The sequence below is a fragment of the Manis javanica genome, chromosome 4 (genome assembly GCF_040802235.1).
Source record: "Manis javanica isolate MJ-LG chromosome 4, MJ_LKY, whole genome shotgun sequence".
NCBI classification, from domain to species: domain Eukaryota; kingdom Metazoa; phylum Chordata; class Mammalia; order Pholidota; family Manidae; genus Manis; species Manis javanica.
Window position 1 is genome coordinate 135088377 of NC_133159.1, and position 24881 is coordinate 135113257.

At 39.9% G+C, this 24881-nt stretch overlaps 1 protein-coding gene and 1 long non-coding RNA gene across 2 annotated transcripts in view; one reads left to right on the forward strand and one right to left on the reverse strand.

The window, feature by feature from the left end:
* LOC140849061 (uncharacterized) overlaps window positions 1-20512 on the forward strand; it is a 32968-nt gene extending 12456 nt beyond the window's left edge. The window contains exons 2-3 of the long non-coding RNA XR_012130547.1: window positions 2626-2802; window positions 11086-20512. This is a non-coding gene — a long non-coding RNA (uncharacterized lncRNA). The remainder of the gene's footprint in view (window positions 1-2625; window positions 2803-11085) is intronic.
* The window catches only part of VPS53 (VPS53 subunit of GARP complex), a 178146-nt gene that overhangs the window by 132739 nt on the left and 20526 nt on the right, over window positions 1-24881 (reverse strand). The window contains exons 5-7 of the mRNA XM_037022830.2: window positions 8039-8125; window positions 4378-4493; window positions 2619-2738 (exon numbers count right to left, since the gene is read on the reverse strand). Coding sequence (XP_036878725.2) covers window positions 2619-2738; window positions 4378-4493; window positions 8039-8125 — 323 coding nt within the window. The remainder of the gene's footprint in view (window positions 1-2618; window positions 2739-4377; window positions 4494-8038; window positions 8126-24881) is intronic.

The following is a 24881-nucleotide window of genomic DNA, read 5'->3' on the forward strand; positions in this document are numbered from 1 at the left end:
AAGACTACTCAAAGAACTATTGGAGAACAACTTCTCAGAACTTAAGAAACTCATGAGTCTTCAGATTAAGGACATGTAAGTACAGAGCAACATGAAAGGAGAAAGACCTAGGTCCTCATGAAATTCTTGATTCCCCCACCAAAAATCTCAAAATTTCAAATGATTCAAGAGCAAAGTAAACATCAAAGAAAAATATATTATCTTACAATAGAATAAGAACCAGATTGGCAAGATTTTTAATAGGCAACAATGAATGCCAGACAATAGATTTGCCTAGTCTATCATACAACAGCCAATGGGTGGAAGCAACCCAGTGCCTGTCAACAGATAAATGATTAAACAAAATGTAGTATATACATACAATGGAATTTTCAGCCTTAAAATGGAATGAAATTCTGATACATGCTACAATATAGATGAACCTTAAAAAATAAGCTGGACACAAAAGGATAAATATTGTATGACTCCACTTATGAGGTACCTAGAATAGGCAAATTCATGGAAACAGAAAATAGAACAGAAGTGAAGTTACCAGAGGTGGGGGAGAAGTGGTAATGGGAGTTTCATTAATGGCTAAGAATTTCTATTTGGAGTAATGAAAAAGTTCTGGAAATAGAAGTGGAGATGGTCGTAAAATATTGTGACTATACTTAATGCCACTGAGTCGTACACTTAAAATTAAGAATATTAAATTTTATGTTATGTATATATTAACAAATGAAAAAGAAAAAAAGAAGTAGGAGACTTGAATAGACCAATAACCTTAGAAAAAATTGATGTGAGAGTCAAAGGTCTGCCTCAAAAATAGGTAACATACCCAGACGGTTTAATAGGCAAGGTGTACCAGATCTGACAAAGGATTAACACCTAGAATACATAAAGAATGCCTGAAAACCACTAAAAAAGGGATAAATATCTCAACAGACAAATAAAGGAGATCAACAGGCATTTCACAGAGGAAATGCAAATGGTAAATAATCAAACAAAAATAAAACTACTCTTATTTTTATTTCTATTTTAAAAAATTTTTTTGTTTTTAGTTATTAAAATTTTAAATGCGTATAACCTATGACCCAGAATCTATCCCAGAAAAACACTTGCAGGTGTGCAAAGGAGGTAGATTTTAAAAATTAGAAGCAAATAATATAGTGATATGAAAATGGTTAAATAATCTCTGGTAAATTATACTATGGAATTCTTTGTGTCATTTAAAAAGAATAAGGTAGGTCTATATATACGGATGTGGAAAAATCTCTAATATACATTGCTAGGCTTAAAACAAAAAGCAAGTTTCAGAAGAAAGCATATGGTGTGAAACCATTTATCTAAAACAAAGAAAAGCAAAACCACAAACTGAAACTACAGATTTATGTAAATGTGCAGATAAAAATCTAGAGAGTTACACATTATAAACTGCTAAGCTACTACCTCTGTGGGTAGCACTGGGATTTGAGGTGTAAAGGGGACTTCAGTTTCTTCTGTATATTTGCCTTTTTTTAAAAAAAGAAAAAATATATATGTATTATTTATGTAACTAAAAACAAAGAAACTTAGGGAAAAAGAGGCCTGTAGCAATCAGGCCTTAGTATGAAGATAGAAGTGAAAATGATGGCAGCTGCTAAGCGCCAGCCTCTTCATTCCTTTGTTGCAAGAAAGGTTAGGACTCATTAATCACCATTATCTCTGCCTTTTCAGTATTCTCCTTGCTGCTCTTTCTAATAGAAAAGACACTAAATTCACCATCCTTCAGCCTCCTTTAGAATCTTTACCCTCCTTCTCTCTATAAGCCTTTCTTTCTACTGGCTCTGAATCTGGGATTAGAACTAAAACAGAGGTAGGAAGCAAAGAATAAGGTTAAAGAGGCTAAGTCGTCATTTTAGCACCTCTTAAGTTCTAGTGGCAGACTATATTTTCCAAATATTGCCACAGCAATATACCCCATCCCATGGGATCTTTTCACCAATATGACTTTGATGTTCTTCTTGTTGGGGACTGGGAGAGATTATGTTTTTTCCTCTTGACTCGTGGCGGCCTTGTGACTACAGAAGTGATTGCATGTGACTTCTAAGGCCTGATTCTCTTGGGAAGCTCATTCTTGACAGCCAACCACCTCAGCAGGAGGCAGCCCAAGCAGTCCATGGAGGGCAAACCCATTGAACTCCCAGCTGGCAGCAAGTACCACCTTGCCAACCGTGACAGTGAGCCCATGGGTCCTCTGGCCCCTTCTTGAGCCACCCAGCTGGTGGTGCATGAGCAGTGACGAGCTTCTCCAGCTGTGCCAGGCCAAATTACATGAGCAAAATAACTGCTGTTGCAAACCATTAAGTCTTGTAGGGGTTGCTTACAAGGAAAAGACAATCGGAACAGTTTTCCTCACAAATGTGGACAACTGAGAGTTGTCCATTTACATCACGTGCCAACTTCTACTCCAGTGATGCCAACCAGCAATGATCTAACATAGGTAGCTTTAGAAGACATGGTAAGGAGTCAGTAAGGGGTATGGTAGATGTGACATCTGCATCACACAGAATCAGGTGATGTCTGAGGTCCCTTCTTACAAGAAGATTCTACAGTGGACATACTGAGCTAAGTGCCTTTTAGGACCATCTTCTTTTTACCTTTCAGAAAGCTGCCGGATCTGTGGAATTCCCATATACTTGTGGAAGTGCTCCAGAACATTCATCACACCCTGAAGAAGATTAGCAACCTCTCCATACTGTCTTCGCCTGGTCATGGCTCTGCAAGGAAATAACAAGTTGAGAACTCTAGAAAAGCACTAGGGGTACAAGATACAGAAGTGAGGTAACCAGACAGATATCTACTAGATTTAGTAACCATTTACTGAGCACTGAGTATGCATGGTGCTGTGCAATGCGGGTGGAAGAGTGACTTAGTCCAAATCCTCAAGGTGACATCGTTAGTAAGGGAGAGCCAAGTACACATCTAACATACCCCAAGTAAGGTGAACTGAGTTCTAAATAGAAATGTAAGTTACATGCTATGGGAGGTTTAAAAGATCGTGTGAGTGATGGATTCTCATTGGATAGGGGAAGGAAATCTGGGAAGATCATGGATTTGGATTGGATATTATGGGATTAGGAGGCTCTTGACAGAAAACGGACATAAAGATGTTACCATCTAAGATTAACAGCATATGGGCAAATCAAACATCTTCCCAGGATACAATAAAGGCATTTCCACATTAACTCAGATCTGTAGATTGTAAGCCAATGTTAACTCTGTGTCAGATGTGTTTACTTTGCTTACTGCTAAGGTTAATGAGGCTTAAATAAAGGAATGCTGATAAAATCAACAGTTACAGCAAGGAAGGACAAACTACTCAATCTAAATTTTTCACTTGGGTTGGGCTTTTAAGTTAAATATTTAATTTTTGACTTCCTTTAAAAGGCATTCTGAAAGACAGGATCAAGTTCAAGCCAAGGTGTTATGTCGCCACCACTGTCTGGTCTGAGAGTTTGGTGGAAAACACTGAGCATGTGGGGGAAGGACCAGGAAACCGCTCTTCCAGTCTCCACTGGCCCTCTGATCTCTCCGATCACTACTCACAGGAGAGTGAACCAGGGTTGGTTAAAACTCATATGATGCCTGTGACAGAACAGGAAGGAGTCTGACCCCCTCCTCTCCCAACTCTGGGCACTATATCTAAATTTCTGTGAAGATGCTCTTTCTCTGTCTATAGATGAGGTTACAATGAGGCTGGAGCAGGGGCAATTCTCAGCCTGAGGCAGACCACAGAAGTGAACTGTCATGTTGTAATCTTGCTAGTAAAAGAGGCCTTTGGATTGCTTCTTCATGGTAAATAACCAGCCAGCTCTTCTTTTTAATACCATTTCTGATGTCCTCATGTATCATTGCTTACAGTTCCTCTATAAATCAAACAGGAAGCTATTGCCTTTGAAAAAGTGGGTTGCGAAAAAAAGTAGGTTGAATGATAAATCAAAGATCTATTTCCACACAGTACATTCAATAACAGTGCAACTCAGCCCAACACAAGCAGGCACATGTGCCAAGGCAGGTGCCACAGGGAGTGATGATGGCCCGGAATGACCTTTCCGGCCTTGATGGCGGAGGTCTGCCCCATGGAAGTGATCTGTGTTCTGATGTCATTCTCCACCTGCCCTCCGAGGCCCCTTTACACTCACTTGCACCTACCTCACTTTAGAGTTTCAGATGTTTGTTATGTTTTGCACATCAGGGAGCAAAAATGGTGACTGGACATTTGAGACCAATTTGCAGAAAGTGGGGCAGGATAGTGAGATTTTCCCGGCTGAGAAGTAAATAAACCAACAATGCCATTTTCTTTATGCGACACACTCACTTCCCGTGGACCCAGAAGAGAAAGTCAACATTGCTTACTCAAGGGAATCGACGCCACCTGCTAACATGTGCAGGTGGTTCAGTGTTGTGATTGAGGTGGTCAGGTGGCGTTTGGCATGATCTAGCTGCTTAATATCGCGGGTGATTTCTTTAACCTAAATATTGAAAAACCACAGGAGAAGAAGGAAGAAGGTTAAGAAAGATGTAATCCATCAGCAAGAAGCTCCAAAAGAAAACAATGAGAATGGAGCAAGGGAGAAAATAGCTACAGTTAGTCCTGGGAGAAAATAGACATTTTCATGATACATAATCAAAATAATTACCAATCATGCCATTATAAATTAAAGTTGTACTTCTTCAGCAGACTTTATTCAGGATTACAAAATCCTTAGGTGTGAGAATGAAATGAACTTTTAATTTTTCACCCCAAATGGAGTGATCCAAAGAGCAATTTAGTATGGAGCATACAGGGTCTGCAAGCCAAATACAGCACATCTCCTCTAGAACAAGGTCAGAAGAGTATGCCTCCTGACACTGGGCTCTTAGGTTCAGTACAAAATGGACAGATGAGTTGGCTAATTCCATGGAGATGGTCTGTATTCCAGGAAATAGCATTTTTACCTGAACCCCAGTACTTTCAAATCAGGAAGACAAAACCATAACCCTCGTAATGTAAGCTTAATATGTAACGTAGTAAGAGGAAGGTATAGTCTTCGGGGAGGGAGAAGGCAACTGGGGGAGTAAAACTGGGACAGCGTGTTACAGCAGGTCCAAGAGAAAGAAACTCTGTATCTAGAATTGTAAGTATATTTCAGTCATTAGAAAAGTGCATTCAGTAGTGAAGTGGGAATAATTCTCCAACTTTATTTATACCTAGATGGAATTTTTCACTAAAATGCTTGAGTTCATGTTTATAAAAAAATTTTCTGAAGAGCAGTTGGGTTTCCCAGGTTCTCTGATACCTGGAAGGAAGGGAGCGTATGCATACCAGGCACAAACATTCAAGTCACTGGAAAGATCTATCTCCCATTAAAAGTGAGAAACCTGGTAGTGAGTTAAGTTCATGCGACCTGTTTTTTTAGAGTTTGATCACCCTAGGTGAACTCGAAACGAACATGACCCACTTAGCTCAGTGCCATATCCACAAACCTGCAGGGCTGACCTGGATCTTGGCAGCCTCTTTCACGGGGACTTCCCCATCAAGCCTGTTCTCTCTTTAACCCTCCGGCCATCATAATTTCTCTATTTCTATTGTGCAAGGAAAAAGATAGGTTAAGAACCTAGCACCTCTTTGCTGAATAACTGAGTTTGGGGAAAAAAATCAGGAGTGGTGTAATAAACTAGATAGAGGAGTTTGGCCCTATAACCTGATCATTCACTTCTAAAACTGATATTAGAAGTTTCTATAGTGCTACAAAAAAATCTCTGCACCCTCTTCTAGGTTCCTGAGCTCCAGTGCTAACATTGGGAGCCTTTCTTTCACTTCTGGGTTGAAAGTCCCAGTCACCTATGACTCTTCTCATTCCTGCGTCATTAGTCAGCTACTGAATTCTGAGTATTTTTCCTCCACCTCATCTCAAGATCTGTCCCTTTCTACTCCTTCTTCAGACCCTCACTGTTCTGCACTGGAGCCCCCTGGGCTCTCCATTCCCGTGGTTTCCCTCTTTCTCCATCACATACCCTGTGCTTCTTTAGACAAACTGAACTATTTGTTAATCCCTAAACAAAACCTTAAATGGCAGCTCACGCATGGAGGGCTCAGGTCAAACTGGTCTGCAAACAGAACACCCATAGTTAATTTACCTCCATTGTTACCCATGGGCAGCCAAAAAAGGGCAGAACATGGCTCAGCAAGTTTTGGAATCCAACAGCTCTAGGACTGAATCCCAACTCTTTCCACTCCACTCACCAACTCGGTGTTCCAGAATGGGCTGCTGAGTCTCGCTGAGTCTCAGTTTCCTTATCTATGAAGTGGGTAACCATAAAAACCACCATGATAATAAAACCTTGTTTGCAAGGCTATTGTGAGCACTACATTAGATTATTGTCTAGAGGAGTTGGCGTGGTGTCTGGCACACTGAAAGAGCTCGAGAAATATCAGTTCTCCCTTTAGTCCTACGTCCTCTTTCCTTTAGCAAAGCACTGCAGAAAAGCACACTGCTTTAAAATAAAACATCTCCTAACTTTAGAAGCAGCCTACTCAAACTGTTATTGCATCCCTCCTGAGCTAGAGGAGGGAACCTAGTCCAGAACAGCAGATTGGAATTACAGGAATATCTAAGTAAGAAATCTGAGTACAGTAAACTCTAGCAGAAGTCACATCTGATCATGTCACCTGATAATCGAGCTTCAGGGACATGTGGATGGTGCTGAGTGTAGCACATCCTTGGGGAAAGAACCACAAATCTAAATCCCTCTCTGATGGCAAACAGCTTCCTCTCAAAGGCTATTTAATTCTGTGGTAAAGCACAAATACTATTTTCTTTCCTTTGATGAAAGTTTTCTTCCTTTGACCACTAGTTTGCCAGTGAAGGTCCCTAACACTCCTGCCTGGGAGTAGGAGCAGGAAGAGCTAATGATAAGAACAGTATCAACAGCATTACTCAGGCCTGACTGTGTGCCATGCATTACCCTCACCAAAGCCCCACAATTCTATGATGAGCATGTGACTATTATCTCCATTCTGTGGCGAGGAAACGCAGGTACAAAGGGGTTAATAACTTGCCTAAGGCCCATGGTAAGCAAGTGGAGTCTGACTTCAGAGGCCATGCTTTCCACGACTACCTCAAACTGCTGTTCCTCATCCCCCTCAGTTGAAGGCCTGGCCCTCCCATCCCACACTCCATATCGTTTCCTTTCTTGCCAGATGGCCACTGAAGAGAAAGATACGTGGAAATGTGACCTCAGATCTGTGCCTGGAGTGAATTATAATAAGATGTAGAGAGAGGAGTTTGTAAAGGTTTGGGAGTTTTTGTAACCAAACATGGTAGGGGTAAAAGATGACATTAATAATGGCTCCCATTCATGGAGCAATTAACATAGGCCTGGTACTATGCTCAGTACTCTTCATACGTTTTAATTCTTACAACCCTTTGAGGTAGACATTATTATTCTTATTTTACAGTTGAAGAAATGGGAATTCAGAGATAATTCAGAGACATTACAGCCCAGGAGTTAACTGGCATTGTGCTGGCTAACTAGTGTCTCCCAAGGAGTAGGAGTGGGTCAGGCTGGATTCTTGGTCAGTAGAGGGGCCTTCTCAGACACTATTGGAGGACACAAATTTGTAGAGGCAGAACTTAATCAACACCATAAGCATGTATCGTGGCAGGAAACATCCCACCTCCCAGGTCCAGAACCAGTTTTCATGTGATACCAAGTTACATATGGTATATCTTTACTGAGAAACACATGACACAAACAAATGCTAGAGAAAGAATTTCAAAATGACTAGGAAACTATTTTGGGGAAAGAGGGAAACTTTTCATATTTAAAGAGAAGACAGTAGGGATGGTGAGTCACTGCACCTCTAGCAGCCCCTCCCGAACAGGTCTGGAAGGTCCTCCCAGGGCTTGGCTTTAGAGCTGTGGGTGCTGTGGTTGGCAGAGAGTGGGAGCAAAAGCCCATTAATTAGGATGACTGGACAAGAAGCTAACTTGCTCTTCTAGTGCAAAAAAGTTAGAAGGAAACCTACACTTACCATTTGCTCTGATTTTTCTGCTTTGTCTTTGATATCTTTGATTTTGCTGAAGAGCTGCTGAATAGCTTTCTGGGCCTCTTCAAGGGCCTAGAATAAGAGAAATAAATGAAAAACAAGAAGCAACACCAGACAGCATCAGTCACTATACATAATCAAGTACAGCTTCAGAAGAATATTATCATAAAGCTGTCTTTACTCTTTGTACTTATACTGACAATTTTACTGACCAAAGTAGTTGCAGAAATAGATAGAGGCCAGCATGTGGATACAGGCAAATAGTCAAGATTCTTGCTAATCTGAATCATAAAGTTTTAATTTATGGTTTCAGGTCCTTTTAAGTCATTGATCAAGACATTTAAATCTTTGATCCATTTCACGTTTGTTTTTGTGTATGGTCTGAGAAAGTGGTTCAGTTTCCTTCTTTTGCATACAAATCCATATAATCCAGTGTTCCCAACACCATTTATTGAAGAGATGGTTCTTTTCCCATTGTATATTCTTGCTTCTTTTGTGCAGATTAATTGATCATAGAAGGATGGGCTTATTTCTGGGCACTCTGTTCTGTTTCATTGATCCATGTGTCTATTTTTGTGCCAGTACCATACTATTTTAATAATTACAGCTTTGTAGTACAGTTTGAAATCAGGGAGTGTGATGCCCCCAACTTTGTTCTTCTTTCTCAAGATTGCTTTGGCTTTCAGGGTCTTTCGTAGTTCTATACAAATTTTGGGATTATTGGATCTAGATGTAAGACCTGAAACGATAAAATGCCTACAAGAAAGCACAGGTAATAAACTCTGGGACATCAGCATAGGTAATTTTTTCTGGATAAGTCTCCCCAGGCAAGGGAAACAAAAGCAAAAATAAACAAGTGGGACTATATCAAACAAAAAATCTTCTGCACAGTGAAGGAAGCCATCAATAAAACAAAAAGGCAACCTACTGAATGGAAAAGATATTTGAAAATTATATGTCTAATAATAGATTGATATCTAAAATATACAAAGAACTCATAAAACTCAATACCAAAGGAGAAATAATCTGATTAAAAACACGAGCAGAGGACTTGAATAGACATTTTTCCCACGAAGACATACAGATGGCCAACAGACACATGAAGAGATGATCAACACCATTATTCATCAGGGAAATGCAAATCAGAACCACAATAAGGTATCACCTCACATAAATCAGAACAGCTAGTATAAAAAAGAGAGTAAGTGTTGGCAAGGATGTAAAGAAGGAAGAACCCTTGTGCACTGTTGGTAGTTATATAAACTGGTGCAGCCACTATGGAAATGATATGGAGGTTCCTCAAAAAATTAAAAATAGAAATACCACATAGTCCTGTAATTCCACTTATGAGTATTTACCTGAAGAACACAAAAACACTCATTTGAAAATATATATACTCCCCTATGTTTAACACAGTATTATTTACAATAGCCAAGATATGGAAGCAACCTAACGGTCTAGATGAATAAAGATGTGGGGTGTGTGTGTGTGTGTGTGTGTGTGTGTGACACACAAACAGAATATTACTCAGCCATAAAAAAGAATGAAATCTTGTCATTTGCAACAACATGGATGGACCTAGAGGGTAATATGCTAAACAAAATAAATCAGAGAAAGACAAATACCATATGATTTCATTTATACATGGAATCTAAAAAACAAAATAAATTAACAAATAACCAAAAACAGACTCATAAACACAGAGAACAAATTGGCGGTTGCCAGAGAGATGGGGGAATAGGCGAAATAAGTGAAGGGGATTAAGAGGCACAGACTTTCAGTTATAAAATAAATAAGTTGTGGGATGAAAGGTACAGAATGGGGAATATAGTCAACATTATTGTAATAACTTGGTATGGTGACAGATGGTAGCCACACTTATCATGGCAAGCATTTTGTAATATATATAAATATGTTTTACACTGTAACTTTTATAACTATTATAATATATATAATACATATATAATATAAATAATTATATCAACTACACTCAATTTTAAGAAGCTTTAATTTAAAAACTATTTCCTTGTAGCTCAGTGATTACTATATGTTGCTTATGATTACAAAAAGGACATGCACGTATGTGCACGTGTGCATGTGTGTTGTGTATGTGTGTGTCTGCATGTGCACACTGGCATAGTAAAAGCCTGCAGAGAGACAGGTGGCTCTAAGTTAGAGGAAGCTCTGAATTTTGAAAAGTTTCAGAAGACTGTACCTCCAAAAAAAAGAGAATCACAACTGTGCATGGGGATTCCAGAACTGCAGCAAACTTTAAAGACATTTATAGCGTCCCATTTGGAAAACTATGAAATGAAGTTAGAATGGGACACTTAAAGCTAATGGTGAGCCAAATGTTTCCACTGAAATAAAAACCTAAGATGGATCATACACATTAAAAGCATCACAGCCCACAGTAGCTTCCATGTGTAGGGGAAGCAAAATTTGGGGAGTTGTGAGGGTGCTAAAACCACACACATGCAGAACACATGTACTTAAAAGAGATGCAGCAGCCAGAAGAACTCATGCTTCATTGCATCAAATGCACTTTATTTATTTTGGACTTAAGAGTGGTCTGTCCTAACTGGGCCTCACCAGCCCTTTATGAATGTAATGATAAGGTCAATGTAACCCTAGAGCTGTGTGTGGCCCTGCACAGGGAGAAAGCCAGCCCTGAGGATACCCTAATGGAACAAGAGGAAAGCAAAGCTGAGATGAAGGAGAGTGACAAAAGTCCTGCCAAAATCATCTGAACCTGTGCGTTGAGCTGTACCCAGTGGGAGGGCTACCTCTACACTGTGAACTAATACATTGGCTGCTTTGCTTGAAAAAGTCCTCAAACAGCAAACTTACACTGGCTCCCTCTGCAGGAAATTCCTTCTTGTCAGAAGCAGGGATTATATCTCCCTTTCCTTCCCAGGTTTCCTGGGCTGTCCATTTTCGGTACTGGGAACCCTTTCTTATAGTGGAGCTCCCTGCCCTGTGTGTGGCTCCATCCCAAACATAGCTTTCTTTTGATCTTCTTCCACCTCCAGGATTCACAGGAATTTCCCATGTGGGAACAAGGATGCTGAGCTGTATTACAGCTTCTGCAGTGAAGTCCAGAAGCTCCTCTGAGAAGTCATTCCTTAGCCCCTTTGTCATCCAGTCTGAGGGGACACTACTGAGAGAGCTGCTCACACAGCCTCCAGGGGCAGGCGGGGTCAGCCTGCCTTTGCTCTGCTGGATCATCTCTACCTACGAAGGTTTGTGAGCCAAGGAGCTTTTATACTTGTAATTTCTGCCACCTGGACACAGGTATTTTAACCATCATAAAGTTTGGTCTTGAAACAACAGTGGCATTGCTATCAGAGCCAAAAACTCATAACTTGAGAGAATTTACCCAAAGAGTAGGAAACAATCAAAAGGGGTAATGGAATGGAATTACGCTACACTGAGCAGCTCCTCTCAATCCCATTCCACCCCAAAAGGACACCTTGCTCAGTAACTGTTTCCACTCAGCTTCCTACCATCCTGCCTTTCTCATTCCAGGATTTAGCCCCCCTGAAATAGCTGTATGTTGTGAGAAAACCCTCCACTTCCCAGCCATGAGGCGGGAGCCTGAGGCCTGTCTCTACTGTCACAAATTAGTTGTACAACCTCTTTGTTTTCTCATCGCAAAGTGGTGATGATGGCACCTCTTTCCAGGGTGTTGGGAAGATTTGATAACATAACAGGGTCAAAAGTTGCACAAATATGAGGTTTATTTCCAGGACTTAAGACCAGCCTGAGCAAATGCATGCAAGTATTATGTATAGATATATACATAATTTATACAAATATGTTCACAGTATTCTCCTCTGACCACACCTTTTCCTCTCAGTACAACCATTAGGACTGCCAGTGATCTGACACTTTCTATCTCAAGCCAGTCCCTCAATGAGTCCACCCATTTTACCTTCCCAGCCCTCCTAAGAATTCCCTTCCTCATTTTTAGTATTCACCTCCTCAAAACCAGGACACAAAGATGCTTTTGAGTACTGCTTACTACCATACCACCCAACCTTAGCTTTCATGGTTATGACAAACCACAATAAAGTTCTAACAAAATTAAAATGATAATAAGGAATACATTATCAAATGTCCATTTACAACCAAAGGAGTGGACTTTCAAACTAAAATGCTCAATAAAGCTGCTGATCACGTGCAAATCTTTGGGTCTCCAATGGCCTAGTTCAATGCCACATCTTCACCACCCTTTCCCCCAACTTCCCCTTCCTTCTCAACACCCTCCCCCATAAACTTGCATGCAGCACACAGTATAATCAATTCATTCATCATCTGGGTGCCCGTGGTCCTTTATGTAATTAATAAACATTTTAGTAATTTTTTGTGGGTCTGTCTACCTTTTGGTTGGACTATGGACCACTCATAGTGACTCCCTGACATCTAGGGCAGTGCCCAGAATAATAGAGTAGGTAGCCCCCATATATTGGGTTGAATTTTAAAACCAATCTGTCATGGTAGACACACACACACACACACACAAAACCTCCTCTTTGCTCTCAGGCATGGTCAGGCAACACATTAGCCAAAGTAGTCATGGTTGTGCCAGCATTTCAACTGAAGACCTTCTTTTATGCAACATAATTCAGTTTTGCAATTAGAAAAAAACTGCACACTGAAAAAAATACTGGGTTAATTAACCTAGGAAATCAGGAAAAAATTTTTAACTTGCCACACCATCATTTTGCAATGTTGTAGCCAGAGAAATAATTACTGAAATTACTGTTTTATATATATATGTATGTATTTTTTCATGTTTTATATATATGTATCATGTCACCTACCTCAGAAGCCTTGCCTTTAGTGCTCCCCTTCCCCATTTAAGAAAACACTTTAAATGACTGTTTCTTAATAAACTGCATTTTTTAGATTATGTCGGATATTTGAAAACATTAGATGACAATTTTTCCTTCTGAGATAATTGCAAAATCATTGTTTTCTTTTGGCCACGTTCTTCAGGAACCAGAACCAATTTTTAATATACACTTTATTCAAACACTACTCTATATGAAGACACCAACCTGCAGGACTCCCTGATGGACTCCATGTGGATAATGAGGGAAAGGAAAGAATCAAGGATTACTCCCAGGCTTTGGTTTAAACAGCCAGTGAATCATTCCACTGACTAAGCTACAGAAGACAGAATGCACAGGCTCAGCAGCAGGGGGCTTGCGAACCAAGAGTTCCCATTTCACCGTGTCCAGGGTGTACAGCTTATCTGACATCAAGTGGCGATATCACAGTTGGATATATGACTTTGGAGCTTGGAAGAGAGATGTGGGCTAGTGATTTAAACTTAGAAGTCATCAGTTTGTAGATGATATTTACGTCTGTAGGACTAGAAGTCACCTAGGAAGAGGGCACAGACAGAGAAGAGAAAAGGAGAAGTGAAAATGGCCCAGGGCTCAGCCTTTAGGCACTCCAATGTTTGGAAATCTCGAAGAAAATAAAGAGGGAGGAAAGGAGGAGAAAAGCCACCAGTGACTTGAGAGAAAATCATAGGCTGTGGTGTCACAGAAGCCAAACAAAAGCACTGGAAAGAAGAGGGAAAGAGTGATTGTGTCTCATGTTGAAAATTCATGAAAGATGAGGACAGAGAACTGCCACTGAATTTGGCAACAGGGAAGTCACTGACACCCTTGGTGGAGCAGTTTCAGAGCAGTCGAGGGAATGGAAGGGGACAGTGATGACATGATGAAGTGGAGACAGGGAGTACAGAGCAGAGCCAGTAAATGGTGGCCTGCAGGCCGAGTCCAGGCTGCTGCCTGTTTTCGTGAATGTTCCCTTAGGACACAGAGACCCCCTTCACTTAGATATTGTCTATGGATACTTTCACCAAGGGCAGAGATGAGTAATTGTAAGAGAACACATAGCAAGTAAAGTCTAAAATATTTACTATCTGGTTTTTTAACAGAAAAAGTTTGCTGACCCCTAATATAGACTATTTTCTTTAAGAAGTTTTTGCTATGAGAAGAAAAGAAAAATGGGGACATTAGATGGGGTGAAGGGAGGAATTTTTAAAGGTAAGAGAGATGCTTGCAAATGTCTATTGTGGGAAAATGCAACAGAAGAGGAGAAACTGAGTGTAGTGGTGGGTAACAGGACAATTACAGAAGAGAAGAACTCTTTTATAATGTTCTTGAATCATTTTGAATTGTGTAATATGTATGTATTAGCTAACAGGGCTGTAAGAAGAAAAGGAGGGAGGACCAAAGAGATGAATGACATTCTTATATCCCCTCTAGTTCAGGCAATTATCCATTCCAGTTGTCAGCATGCCCAGCCCAGTTTATGACTACTGTGTCAGCATAATTACTAATAGGGCCATTTCACTCTCAAAAGTGACCCTGGTGATAAAATTCTATGGTCACCTCACTGATATCATCTAACCAAAGCTAGAGCACAGTTGGCACCCAACAAATATTTACCAACTGATTAAAAACATCATGGGGTACTCTTCAGAAGACTGGTGGTGCTGAGACTACCGCTCTGAATGCAGGGTGTGGTGACCCCCATGGGTTTCCAAAACTTCAGGTACAATTACAAACAGCGGTTCAAAAATACGTCACACGTTCTGTAACTGTACCTATTTGGCTGATATGGAATCTAAGGCCCGCAATGCTGCAAGGGGTCAGTGAAGTCTAAACCCACTGGAGACTTAAAAAGAAATGTTGGGTTTTCATATAAAACAACAACAGTGGCCTCTGCAGGCAACTGCCCACCAGAAAGGACTGACCTTTTGTACAGGGTTCTGAGACATGTCAGTCATGTCACGTCATAGTTGATGGACTGACAGGATTATAAACACTGCCTTCTAGCCAAATACACTAAGACATAAGACATTCAGCAAAGAAAGGCAGAAAGGGCCAAATTCTATACATAGATAAAGATCTGAAGAAGTTGCACTATCTCTCCTGAGAGAAACGGGTTTTCTGTGCCTATTTCTCTCTTATTCTCAAGCTGGCAACCTACTAGAGCTGTCTCTGCTGAAGGTACTATGTTTTTCTTCCAGCAAACAAATAAGATTCACACAAGCTTACATTTCACAGTCTTAAAAAAAGATAAACTATCTGCCAGATTTTTTTCAGGCTGAAATGCTTCTGCTTATTATAACAATGTCCTAAAGTTGAGGAAATTTAATATAATTCATTTCCCAGAGTCAAAGAGGTGCTTCTGAAGCATTCGCTCCATCAACAAAGTTCATTCTCAACACACACCCTATCATTTGATATCTAATTTCTAATAATCGATTACACAGGTAGGAGAGTGTTTTGTAATTGAAAGAATTGTAAGACCTACAAAAGGCTAAGACTTTATTTTCCAATAATACTAAAATACTTTTATTAACCTGGACAATCAGAAAATGTGCTGAAAGATTCTGGCACTGCCCCTAGATACTTATTAAAATATAATGTGGCTACTTTCCCATTCCAAGCTGTATGTGGATTGAAAACAGAACACATCACCCAAAAATGACTGCTTCCAATCTACCCTTACTGAAGTTTCTGAATTGAGCCCCGGAGTGTGGGTCTAGCCTGCATTTGAGGACGTTATTAGGAACTCACTGGAGTGGACCTCTTTAGTAATTCAAATTCTGCAGTTGAGAGATACAAAGAAGCCCCCTGAGTCAGCCTAGAAGACTCAGCAGAACCAATCATGCTATGCCATCTCTACATTTCTGTGCATCTTTAACTGTAACCATTAGCCTTAATCTACCTTGCAGCCTGAAGTGGGCTCTGAATAGGCTACCAAAGCCACACTAGGTCATGTGTACAGAAGATAACCAGCATGGAGCTGGCACAGACTCTACTGCATTCTTCTTCTTTCATCTCTTCAATTTTATTTTTTGTAGAACTTGTTTGCCACCTGTGCAGATGGAATCTGAGCCTATGGAAAATGCCCTGAGAAATGAACATCCCCGCTGGCTCTTAGATGCATCTAATTTTGCAGTTTGCTCCATTAGAGAATTATATTGCCTTTATCCTGTGAATCCATAGGCAGCCTTTAAGAGACTTTAAACCAAGATCGCATCTGTTGCCCCCACAGGAAGGAGGAAAAGTTACTCATTTTCAGAAGAACTAGTATAGCTTTATGTGCTTTGAAAAAAGGAGGTGCTAATATTTAAGGTTATTGGAATGAAAATTATCGTTTTCCCACTATTCTACTATCATTTCTGTTGTCTAACTTAGTTACCTGTCTGCTGGTTCCCTTCCTATTGTTTAGAAAAGCAAAGCGCTATATTAATAAAAAGCAAGAGTTTTTGAACCAGCAGACAGGGACTCGAAGATTGGCCTTGCTACTGTGGGATCTCTGACAAGCCACTTAACTTCCAGGAGGCACAGGCTCACCATTTCTGGAATAGAAATAAGAGTTAAAAACTTTTTATCAGGAAGGAATGCAGGGCTTACAGTGAGCACCTTTAGACCTGTTTAGTACTCTTCATGCCTCCTGGGAATCTGCCTCTCACTGTATTCTTACAAAGTCTTCTGTCTCAGAGGCAGCCCTGGCCTCAAATGAGTCAAATGGCAGTTTTCCTGTGACTTTCTAGAATGAATTGGGAGAACGTTCATCTCTCTCTGGTAGAAGCCCCAATATGCAAAATCGAGTTAGAAAGCAGCAAGATTCCCCAGTAAGGGGAGGAGGCTGGTCTCCAGGTAGGGATGATGAAACCAACACACAGAGAGACACAGACACAGAAAGATCCTGAGCATTATTCCAGTCCTGGGCTTCACTTGTTTGACAAGCCCACCTGTGACACTACTCTTCCACAGTCTGACGGTTCAACTTCTACTTCAAAACAAGACTTAAGAGTCTTCAAATAATCCCCCTTTTAGCTAAACCGATCTGAACTGGGATTTTGTCCTCTGCAACCAAGAGTCATGACTGGGGACTCAGCTCATGAAAAGGGCTCACTAAATGGCAACTATTCATATTATTCCCAGATCTCCCAGATAGATATTTCAGACGAGGCAATCCATCTAAGAGCCAAAGGTTGTCAACCCATCTTTTGGAGCTTTGTTAGTAAACTGGTTAAGTTCAACATCTGCAGGCATACGGAGAATGGCTTATGGATCAAGGGGATAGTATCTTCAAACCATATTGAAAATGAGATATTCTCCAGAGAAAAAGTTTCAATCTTTTGTTCATTCCTTCAATAAAAAGTGTGTGCTTACTATATGTACTGTGCTAGATACTGAGAGAAAAAGATGAGATGGGGATATGTCTTTAAAGAGCTTATAAAGAATATACATATGACATAAATAACTATAAGAGAAAAATGACTCAAAGAGATATGAGCAAATAATACTAGAATCATTTGGAAAGCAAGAGATTCCTTGATGAAGCAAAAAACATTGCTGAGGACTCCCACATCTGATGAGCCCTAAACTGCAGCCCCTGTGACACCTATTGAAGGTAGGCTCCCAGGGGTAAGTAGCCTCTATTTATGGACTACCCCTTCTTTTGATACTGCTGGCCACTCTGGTACCACGGAGACAAGTTGCATCCCCAGCTGGAGCAGAGGTGCATTAAGAAGGCTCGGCAATAATAACAGTGCAGCCCATTCCCCACGATGGTGACAGACAGTAGCAGAGGTCTGCAGGACTCTCATATTCGTGGATGGCTGCAGGTGTACAGCCTCATGCTTCCCTGTATCCTAGAATACACAAGGTACCTTCTAGTTTTTGCAGGATTGTCAAATGCTAGAAGGGCACCCATCAGATGAGAATTATTAGCTTTAACATTAATTCCTCCATTGTCCATTCAGAAACCCTGAGAATAAAGAGGCTTTATTTAAAGCACAGATTTCTTTCCAAGTTTGTGAACCAAAAGAATGTAAAGGGCAAAAGGAATAATTCTCACCTTATTGTTAAAATGCTCTATTCCACCTAAGTCACTTCTATTATGATTTCTGCAAACTACATCCACTGAAAACATGAACCAAAGAATTCATTTTTATTGTTTTTAGGAAACAAGCCAGAAGTTAGAATTCTAAGATGAGGCTGGGACGCAAATTCAGCAGTGCCCGAACAAGACTAAACATTTACATTTTAAAGTTCTGCTTATATTTGTTATCACCCATAACTTAAAATCTGTTAGCCCTGAAATAGCTGGGAGTGGTGAAGGCATTCATGCACAGCTTCCTTTGATGAAATGTAAACCTTGAGGATGAGTGTACTGAAAGCAACAACTGCAAATGGTCAAAAAGAGAAGAAAATGTTGAAGCAAAAGTCTCAGCTGCTTTTGCTGAATAAAGGTACAGAAATTCCATTTTTAGGAAATGGAGCACATTTAAAGGAACAACTTTAGTTTAACAAAAGACTACTTCCCACACATAGCTAGGACTTGCCAGTTGCCAAGTTGAATTCTAGTTCCCCATACCTCAGCTTTCTCATTTCAGTTCCTTAGTAACTCTCATCTATATCATGGGTTCTCTTTCAGGAGAAAACATCCTTTTGTGGTGACATCTGGATGTTCCTTCAGCTGATTTTTAAAGATTCCAGCTGATATCAGAAATACAGCTGACCATCTGTTCAGAAAGTCCATAACATAACATGGCAATGAAAATCAGAAATCCTGGCATGTGACCCAATACTATATGAAGGACAATAAGCATCTCGTATATTTTAAAGCTTTACTTTAAGCAACTGTAGAACACCAAACCAAAACAGACTAAAAAGCATTATCTCTGTTTTGTAAAATTAGTCTCCTTCCAGGATTTCAGAGTCCAAATTGAAGCAAAGAAATTTTATAGCTATACTACAGACTCCTGAAAATAGGGATTTATAAATGGAAATGTTGGCAGAACAACCACAGCACTGAATTCATGCTGTCCTAAATTCTGTATTTCCATGGATAAAAGACAGAAGAGGAAAAAGGAGGTCAAATTCTTATGTGAAGACAGTTTCAAATTCCCATCCATTGTTTAAAGATATCTGAATGACTTCTTGTGTCAAAGACCTGAAAGTCAGAAAGCTTTGCCATGTCAGCAGTAAGACTGCAATTTTTCTAATATGCAACCTCCAACTAAAGATGGAATTTTCCTTCCCAAATCACTAACTACTAGCAGTCAAAAGCAAGCATAACCTGGGGAATAGCCAGAGCAGTTCCAGCAGTGATGGATGGCATTTTCCTCTTTAAAGGGAGAGACTCTAATTTAAACTTGTAGCTGCCTTTAACATGGAAACAAGCAGATGGCAGAGGTTAGGCTTGACCTTCTTTCTGGGCTCCTGAAGCACGCCAGTTTATATGGGGACAGCTCAGAAGAATAATAAACGTCAGCGTTCCTTTCTGGCACACTATTTTCCTCAAACCATTTTTAATAGTCATAATGCACACAAGCGGAACTTGATGTGTTTCTAAGGTCAGGAAGGAAATGGTCCAACTGCTAGACTTGCTAACTGAAAGAAATAATCATGTTAGTTTTCTTTTTTGGAGGGGACAGCATCACTGTTATTAGGTACTGAACACAAGCACTTAAGACACTACAGCTAATCTGAAACACATAGTCTGTTGGATTTAAATGAAGACAAAATAAGAACATATCCTTGTCTACTGGGAAAACAAATCTATCAAAGTTCAGAACAATATGGAAAAAATGTTTCCATGGAGTTTAAATACTGAAATGATTAAAAATTACCATATGATCCAGCAATTCAAAGCTTATGTATATTCTGAAAGGAACTGACAGCAGGGACTCAACAGGTATTTGTATGTCAATGTCCATTATATTTATGTTCACAAGAACCAAAAGGTGGGAACAACCCAAGTGGCCATGACCAGATGAATGGATAAAATATGGTATATACATACAATGGAATATTATTCAGTCATAAAAAAGAAAATAAGTATTTATACATGAATGAAAATTCCAGATTAAAAAAACAAGAATTCAACAATACATTAAAAGGACGATACAGAATGATCCACAGGTATTTAAGGAGGGTTAAATATTTAAGAGAACAAAACTAAGCTAATCAACAAAATGGAGAAGCCATACAATCATATGAGGAGAAGCTGAAAAGGCATATGATAAAATTCAACATCTCTTTTCTGGCAAACATGCTTAGTGAAACAAGGTCATGAGGTAACTCCTTAACAGTCAAAGAATCTGGAAATTAGAAAACGTCACACTTAGCATCTGTTTGCTTTGTTCACTGCACTTTCCTCAATGCCCAGACAGTGCTCAGTGTGTGGAAGGCATTCACTACATATTTACCGAGTGCGTGAATGAACAAATATTCTAACTAGAGTCACCATCATTAAAATCAAGAGCTGCCTGCCACTCCTACTAATTTATCACTGAAATATTGAGCATTTCTAAAGCTTTTTATCTCAGGATCCCTTTATATTCTTGGAAATTACTAAGGCCCCTAATGAGATTTTGTTTATGTGTGTTGTTATCTATTGATATATGCAATACTGGAAATTAAAATTGGGAAGTTTACAAAAATAAACCCATTACAAGTTAATGTAAATAATGTGCTTTTATGAAAAGTAACTATGTTTCTCCTTAATAAAATAAATTTCTTGGGGAAAATGGCATTATTTCTGTGTCTTTGCAAGTACCTTTAGTAACTCGTTTAATAGATACCAGCTGGACTTTTATATATGCTTCTGTATTGAATCAGTTTGTAGTTAGAAAAGATACAATTTATAGTTAGAAAAGATATCTTAATACCATTTTCAGGTACTTGCTGATTTTGTCTGAAACTACATCAGAACTTGAAAAGTGGTAGATTATTGAAGATTAGTTGCAATGTGCAATCTGAAATCTTAATAGGGAACTTTTCATACTATGCTACATTAAAATGTATTAGTCATTTATGCTTTTGCCTAGGATGCAGGCAGTTCCCAAGAATGTTGCTCTTATATTTTAACAATGAGAAAAAAAATTAACTGCAACATTGCAATTTTTCTTGAACCCACCAGAGAGCTGGAGGTAACCAAGTGTCCTAAAATCCAAGGAAAGACAGGCTTCTCAAGGAGAGATGGGGACACCCAAGGAGTGTCTCACCTGTGGCAGAGCATAAGAGGAAGACAGGGAAGCTACACAAGCAGATAGGAAAGAATCAACTAAAATTCTCAACAAATTACTAAATGGCCAAGGTGGGGCTAGTACAACAGTACAGAACCTCTGGAAACGGCATATACAGGGCAGTTTGCATCCATTCTCAGGCTCCTTCCCAAGACATCTACTGGGTGCTCATGAGAAAAAATGCAGAGTGGGAGACCAGAAGGGGCCCCTTTCATGGTAGAGGAGTGGAGGAGGAAATTAGTGGGCACTGTAGGAAAGGCATGAAGCCCTGACGACCCTTATCCTTGCTCAAACTCACCTCTCAAGAGCCTTAAACCCCAGAGTGAGGGGCAGCCCTGGCAAGTATCTGACGTAGGTCTCAAGGACAGGACAAGAAAACAGGACCTTTCACCCCTTCTGATGCAACAATAGATATTCTGGACCACAGGAAGCTGTGCTGCAATTTTCAATCACAGAACACAGCACACTGAGGGACAACAGGGAGGCTTTCAGAGCAGGTAAACCTACAGCTGCTTTCAAGCAGGGCTGTACGGCCAGAAAGAAGTGGCGCTCATGGAAAAGTCACAGGAACTTGACAAAAGCCTGGATGCACAGAATTAGGGAACAATAACATTCCAGCAGTTATATCATAATCAGTAGCAGCAGTATTACTGCCATTTACTAAGAACAACTAAGCCTGATTTGTGCAGTGTTTTTAAGTAATTAACTCCAATCCCCACCAGCATGAAGTGGGTTTTATTGTGTGTCTCCATGCCACAGGTGAAGAACCTGAGGCTCAGAGAAGCTAAGTAATTTGTCCAAGGTTACAGAGCAGCAGAGCCAAAATTTAAACTCAAAGTTCAAGTATTTTTCACTTGACCAGGCTGACATCCAATGACATATTAATGACAATGTCCAATTACCCCAATCCTTAGAGAATTCAAATAAAGTGTTCAGTCCTTCATTCTACATAGAAGAGAGAGAAGACAGTGTTTGGATTCCTTACAGGTTATCTAAAAATCACAGATTTTAAGGGACAAGTAGCAAAGGGCTCTAATACGCAGCAGACATGTCACTGTGCCCAGAAGTGCTACTAAGGTTCAAATGAAATAAAGAGGATGAAAAATGCTGATAAGACTGAACTCAGTCACTATAGGAGTCACATTCTAGGAGTCCATACCTTAACTACAGTTAATAGTCTTCTAGAAGTAGGCAAAACCGAACATTCACTTGGATTCAACTTGTCAAATAACAGCAAGCCAACATTGACCTCTGCACCAGATGTAAGAAATCCTGGTGGGAAAGAAGTGGAGAGCCCCAGTCAAACTCAGGGACACCACGCCCCTGCAGAGCCACAACCCAGCTCAGCACTGCTCTCTGCACTTCTAGGATATTCTCAGGCCTCAGCAGTTTCTGAAGTACAGTGTTGTCTGCAGACTTCTGTAAAACATAATTTAAAAAAATTAAAAAGAAACAAAAAATGCCTAACCATTTTTGATCACTAAAGGAAAAACTTGAGCCTATTGCTTTCAAAGATCCATTGCTTTAGATTTATTGTGTTTCAGTAGGAGGAAGCAAGTGACAGCTGTCCTTTTTTCCCCCCAAACTATGTATGGTCCCTTTAATACTACTGCCATTTATTTTCTTCCATCAATGGGCTTCATTTTTCTCCCAAAGAGAAGATGAGAGTAAGGATAAATATGAAGTGATGGTGGCAAAGAATTCACACCATCCTGCTAAAGAGCTGACAATTACAAATTCATAGCCCCACATAATGAAAATCAAGGTTATGCTGGGAAATCCCACCATCTACCTAGTTCAGGGTTCTGGAAAACATAATTATATTTGTTCAAACACCTGAATTAGATGATAATGCTAATTTTGGGGATGAGAAGCAAAGAATAATTTCTTCTTGGAAGGCAACATGCTTTGCTGATTTAGTTAATAAATCTTTATGATATCTCTATGAAAAAACAGAAAAAAGGCAAGCATGATTAGCCTCCTTTACTGAGGAAAATTAAGACATGGAAAAATTAAGAAACATGGCCCTGGACAGACACTGAGGACAGGAAGAAATCCTTTGTTTTCTGACCCTTGCACTTTATACTAAAATAAGGATCAGGAAGAGAAGAACGAGAAGTCTCTAATGGCATGCCAACGGCTCCGAACCTATCCTGTTCAATCCTTTTGACTACAGCTTGAGTGAAGACATAGAAGGCATGTCTGGCAAATCTGCTACTGGGGAGGTCACTGCCATTCCAAAAGGTCTCTGGAACCACCAAGGAAAACTACCATGATGAAACCATTGGTGAGAAACATAAAGTCCAGCACTTAATTTAAAAGAATCTCTTAAACAAACAAACATAAAGTCCAGCACTTAATTTAAAAGAATCTCTTAAACAAACAAAGGAGGGAAAAGCTGAAAAGCAGCTCACACACAAAAAAGACCTGGGGCAGATACTGTAAACTGCTAGCCCACAGATATGTTCTGTTTGGCCTTAACAGTATTTGTGAAAAACACTACGCCAACCTTTAAAAATTGGGAGAGTCGCATACAAATCCGGATTTCCGGCTTCTCTTTAAAAACTGACAGACGTGGTAACTCCAGGTCTGCAGACATGACAACAAATGGTTAGAACTGAGATATGCCTGTCCCCTTTAGACAGGGCATTCACTCCCCCAGGGGATATGTATGGATGCATACTGACTTGCTGAGGCTGGTTAGGTTACTTTCTTAGCTCTGTGGGCATCTGTTTGCAGCTCTTGACCTGGGGGTTTCAGATAACTGCCAACTCAATAGAAGCCAATGGCGTGATATGGCTGTCAAAAATTTCACTCAATCCGAGGTAACGAAACAGTGTCGAAATCAGTTGCCCTGAGCTCTTGAAGGAATTCTCTTTAGAGAATCTAGAAAAACCAATGAGTCTTCTCTACAGAAATATGTCTATCCACACAAAAAATTCACAAGTAATTTCAGGGAGCTGATAAGCCCCCAAGCTCCCAGTCTACAACAAGGATGTAAATGTGTCCCACTGTATGTCCACACAATATGTCTACTCCTGGCCAGGAACCACATTTTAAGAGGGATACTGACAAACTGCAGGCAACCAGGATGGTAAAGGGTAAATCCTATCATAGAGTTGAAGAAACTAAGAATGGTTAGCCTAGAAAAAGAAACACTCAGAAAAGGGCATATTACCCATTAAAAAATTTAGAAGCTATAAGGAAAAAGGATTCGGTTTATAACAGTCCTGTTGACAGAACTAAGATCAATGAAAAGTTACACTGAGGTATATTTTACTATGTCAGTTCAGTCCAAGTAAAATGGTTCTTAAAATTAAAGCTTTATAAAACAGAATTCAACAGTGTATCAAAAAGGATCATACACCATGACCAAGTGGGATTCATCCCAGGGATGCAAGGATGGTACAACATTCGAAAATCCATCAACATCATCCACCACATCAACAAAAAGAAAGACAAAAACCACATGATCATCTCCATAGATGCTGAAAAAGCATTTGACAAAATTCAACATCCATTCATGATAAAAACTCTCAGTCAAATGGGAATAGAGGGCAAGTACCTCAACGTAATAAAGGCCATATATGATAAACCCACAGCCAGCATTATACTGAACAGCGAGAAGCTGAAAGCATTTCCTCTGAGATCGGGAACCAGACAGGGATGCCCACTCTCCCCACTGTTATTTAACATAGTACTGGAGGTCCTAGCCATGGCAATCAGACAAAACAAAGAAATACAAGGAAT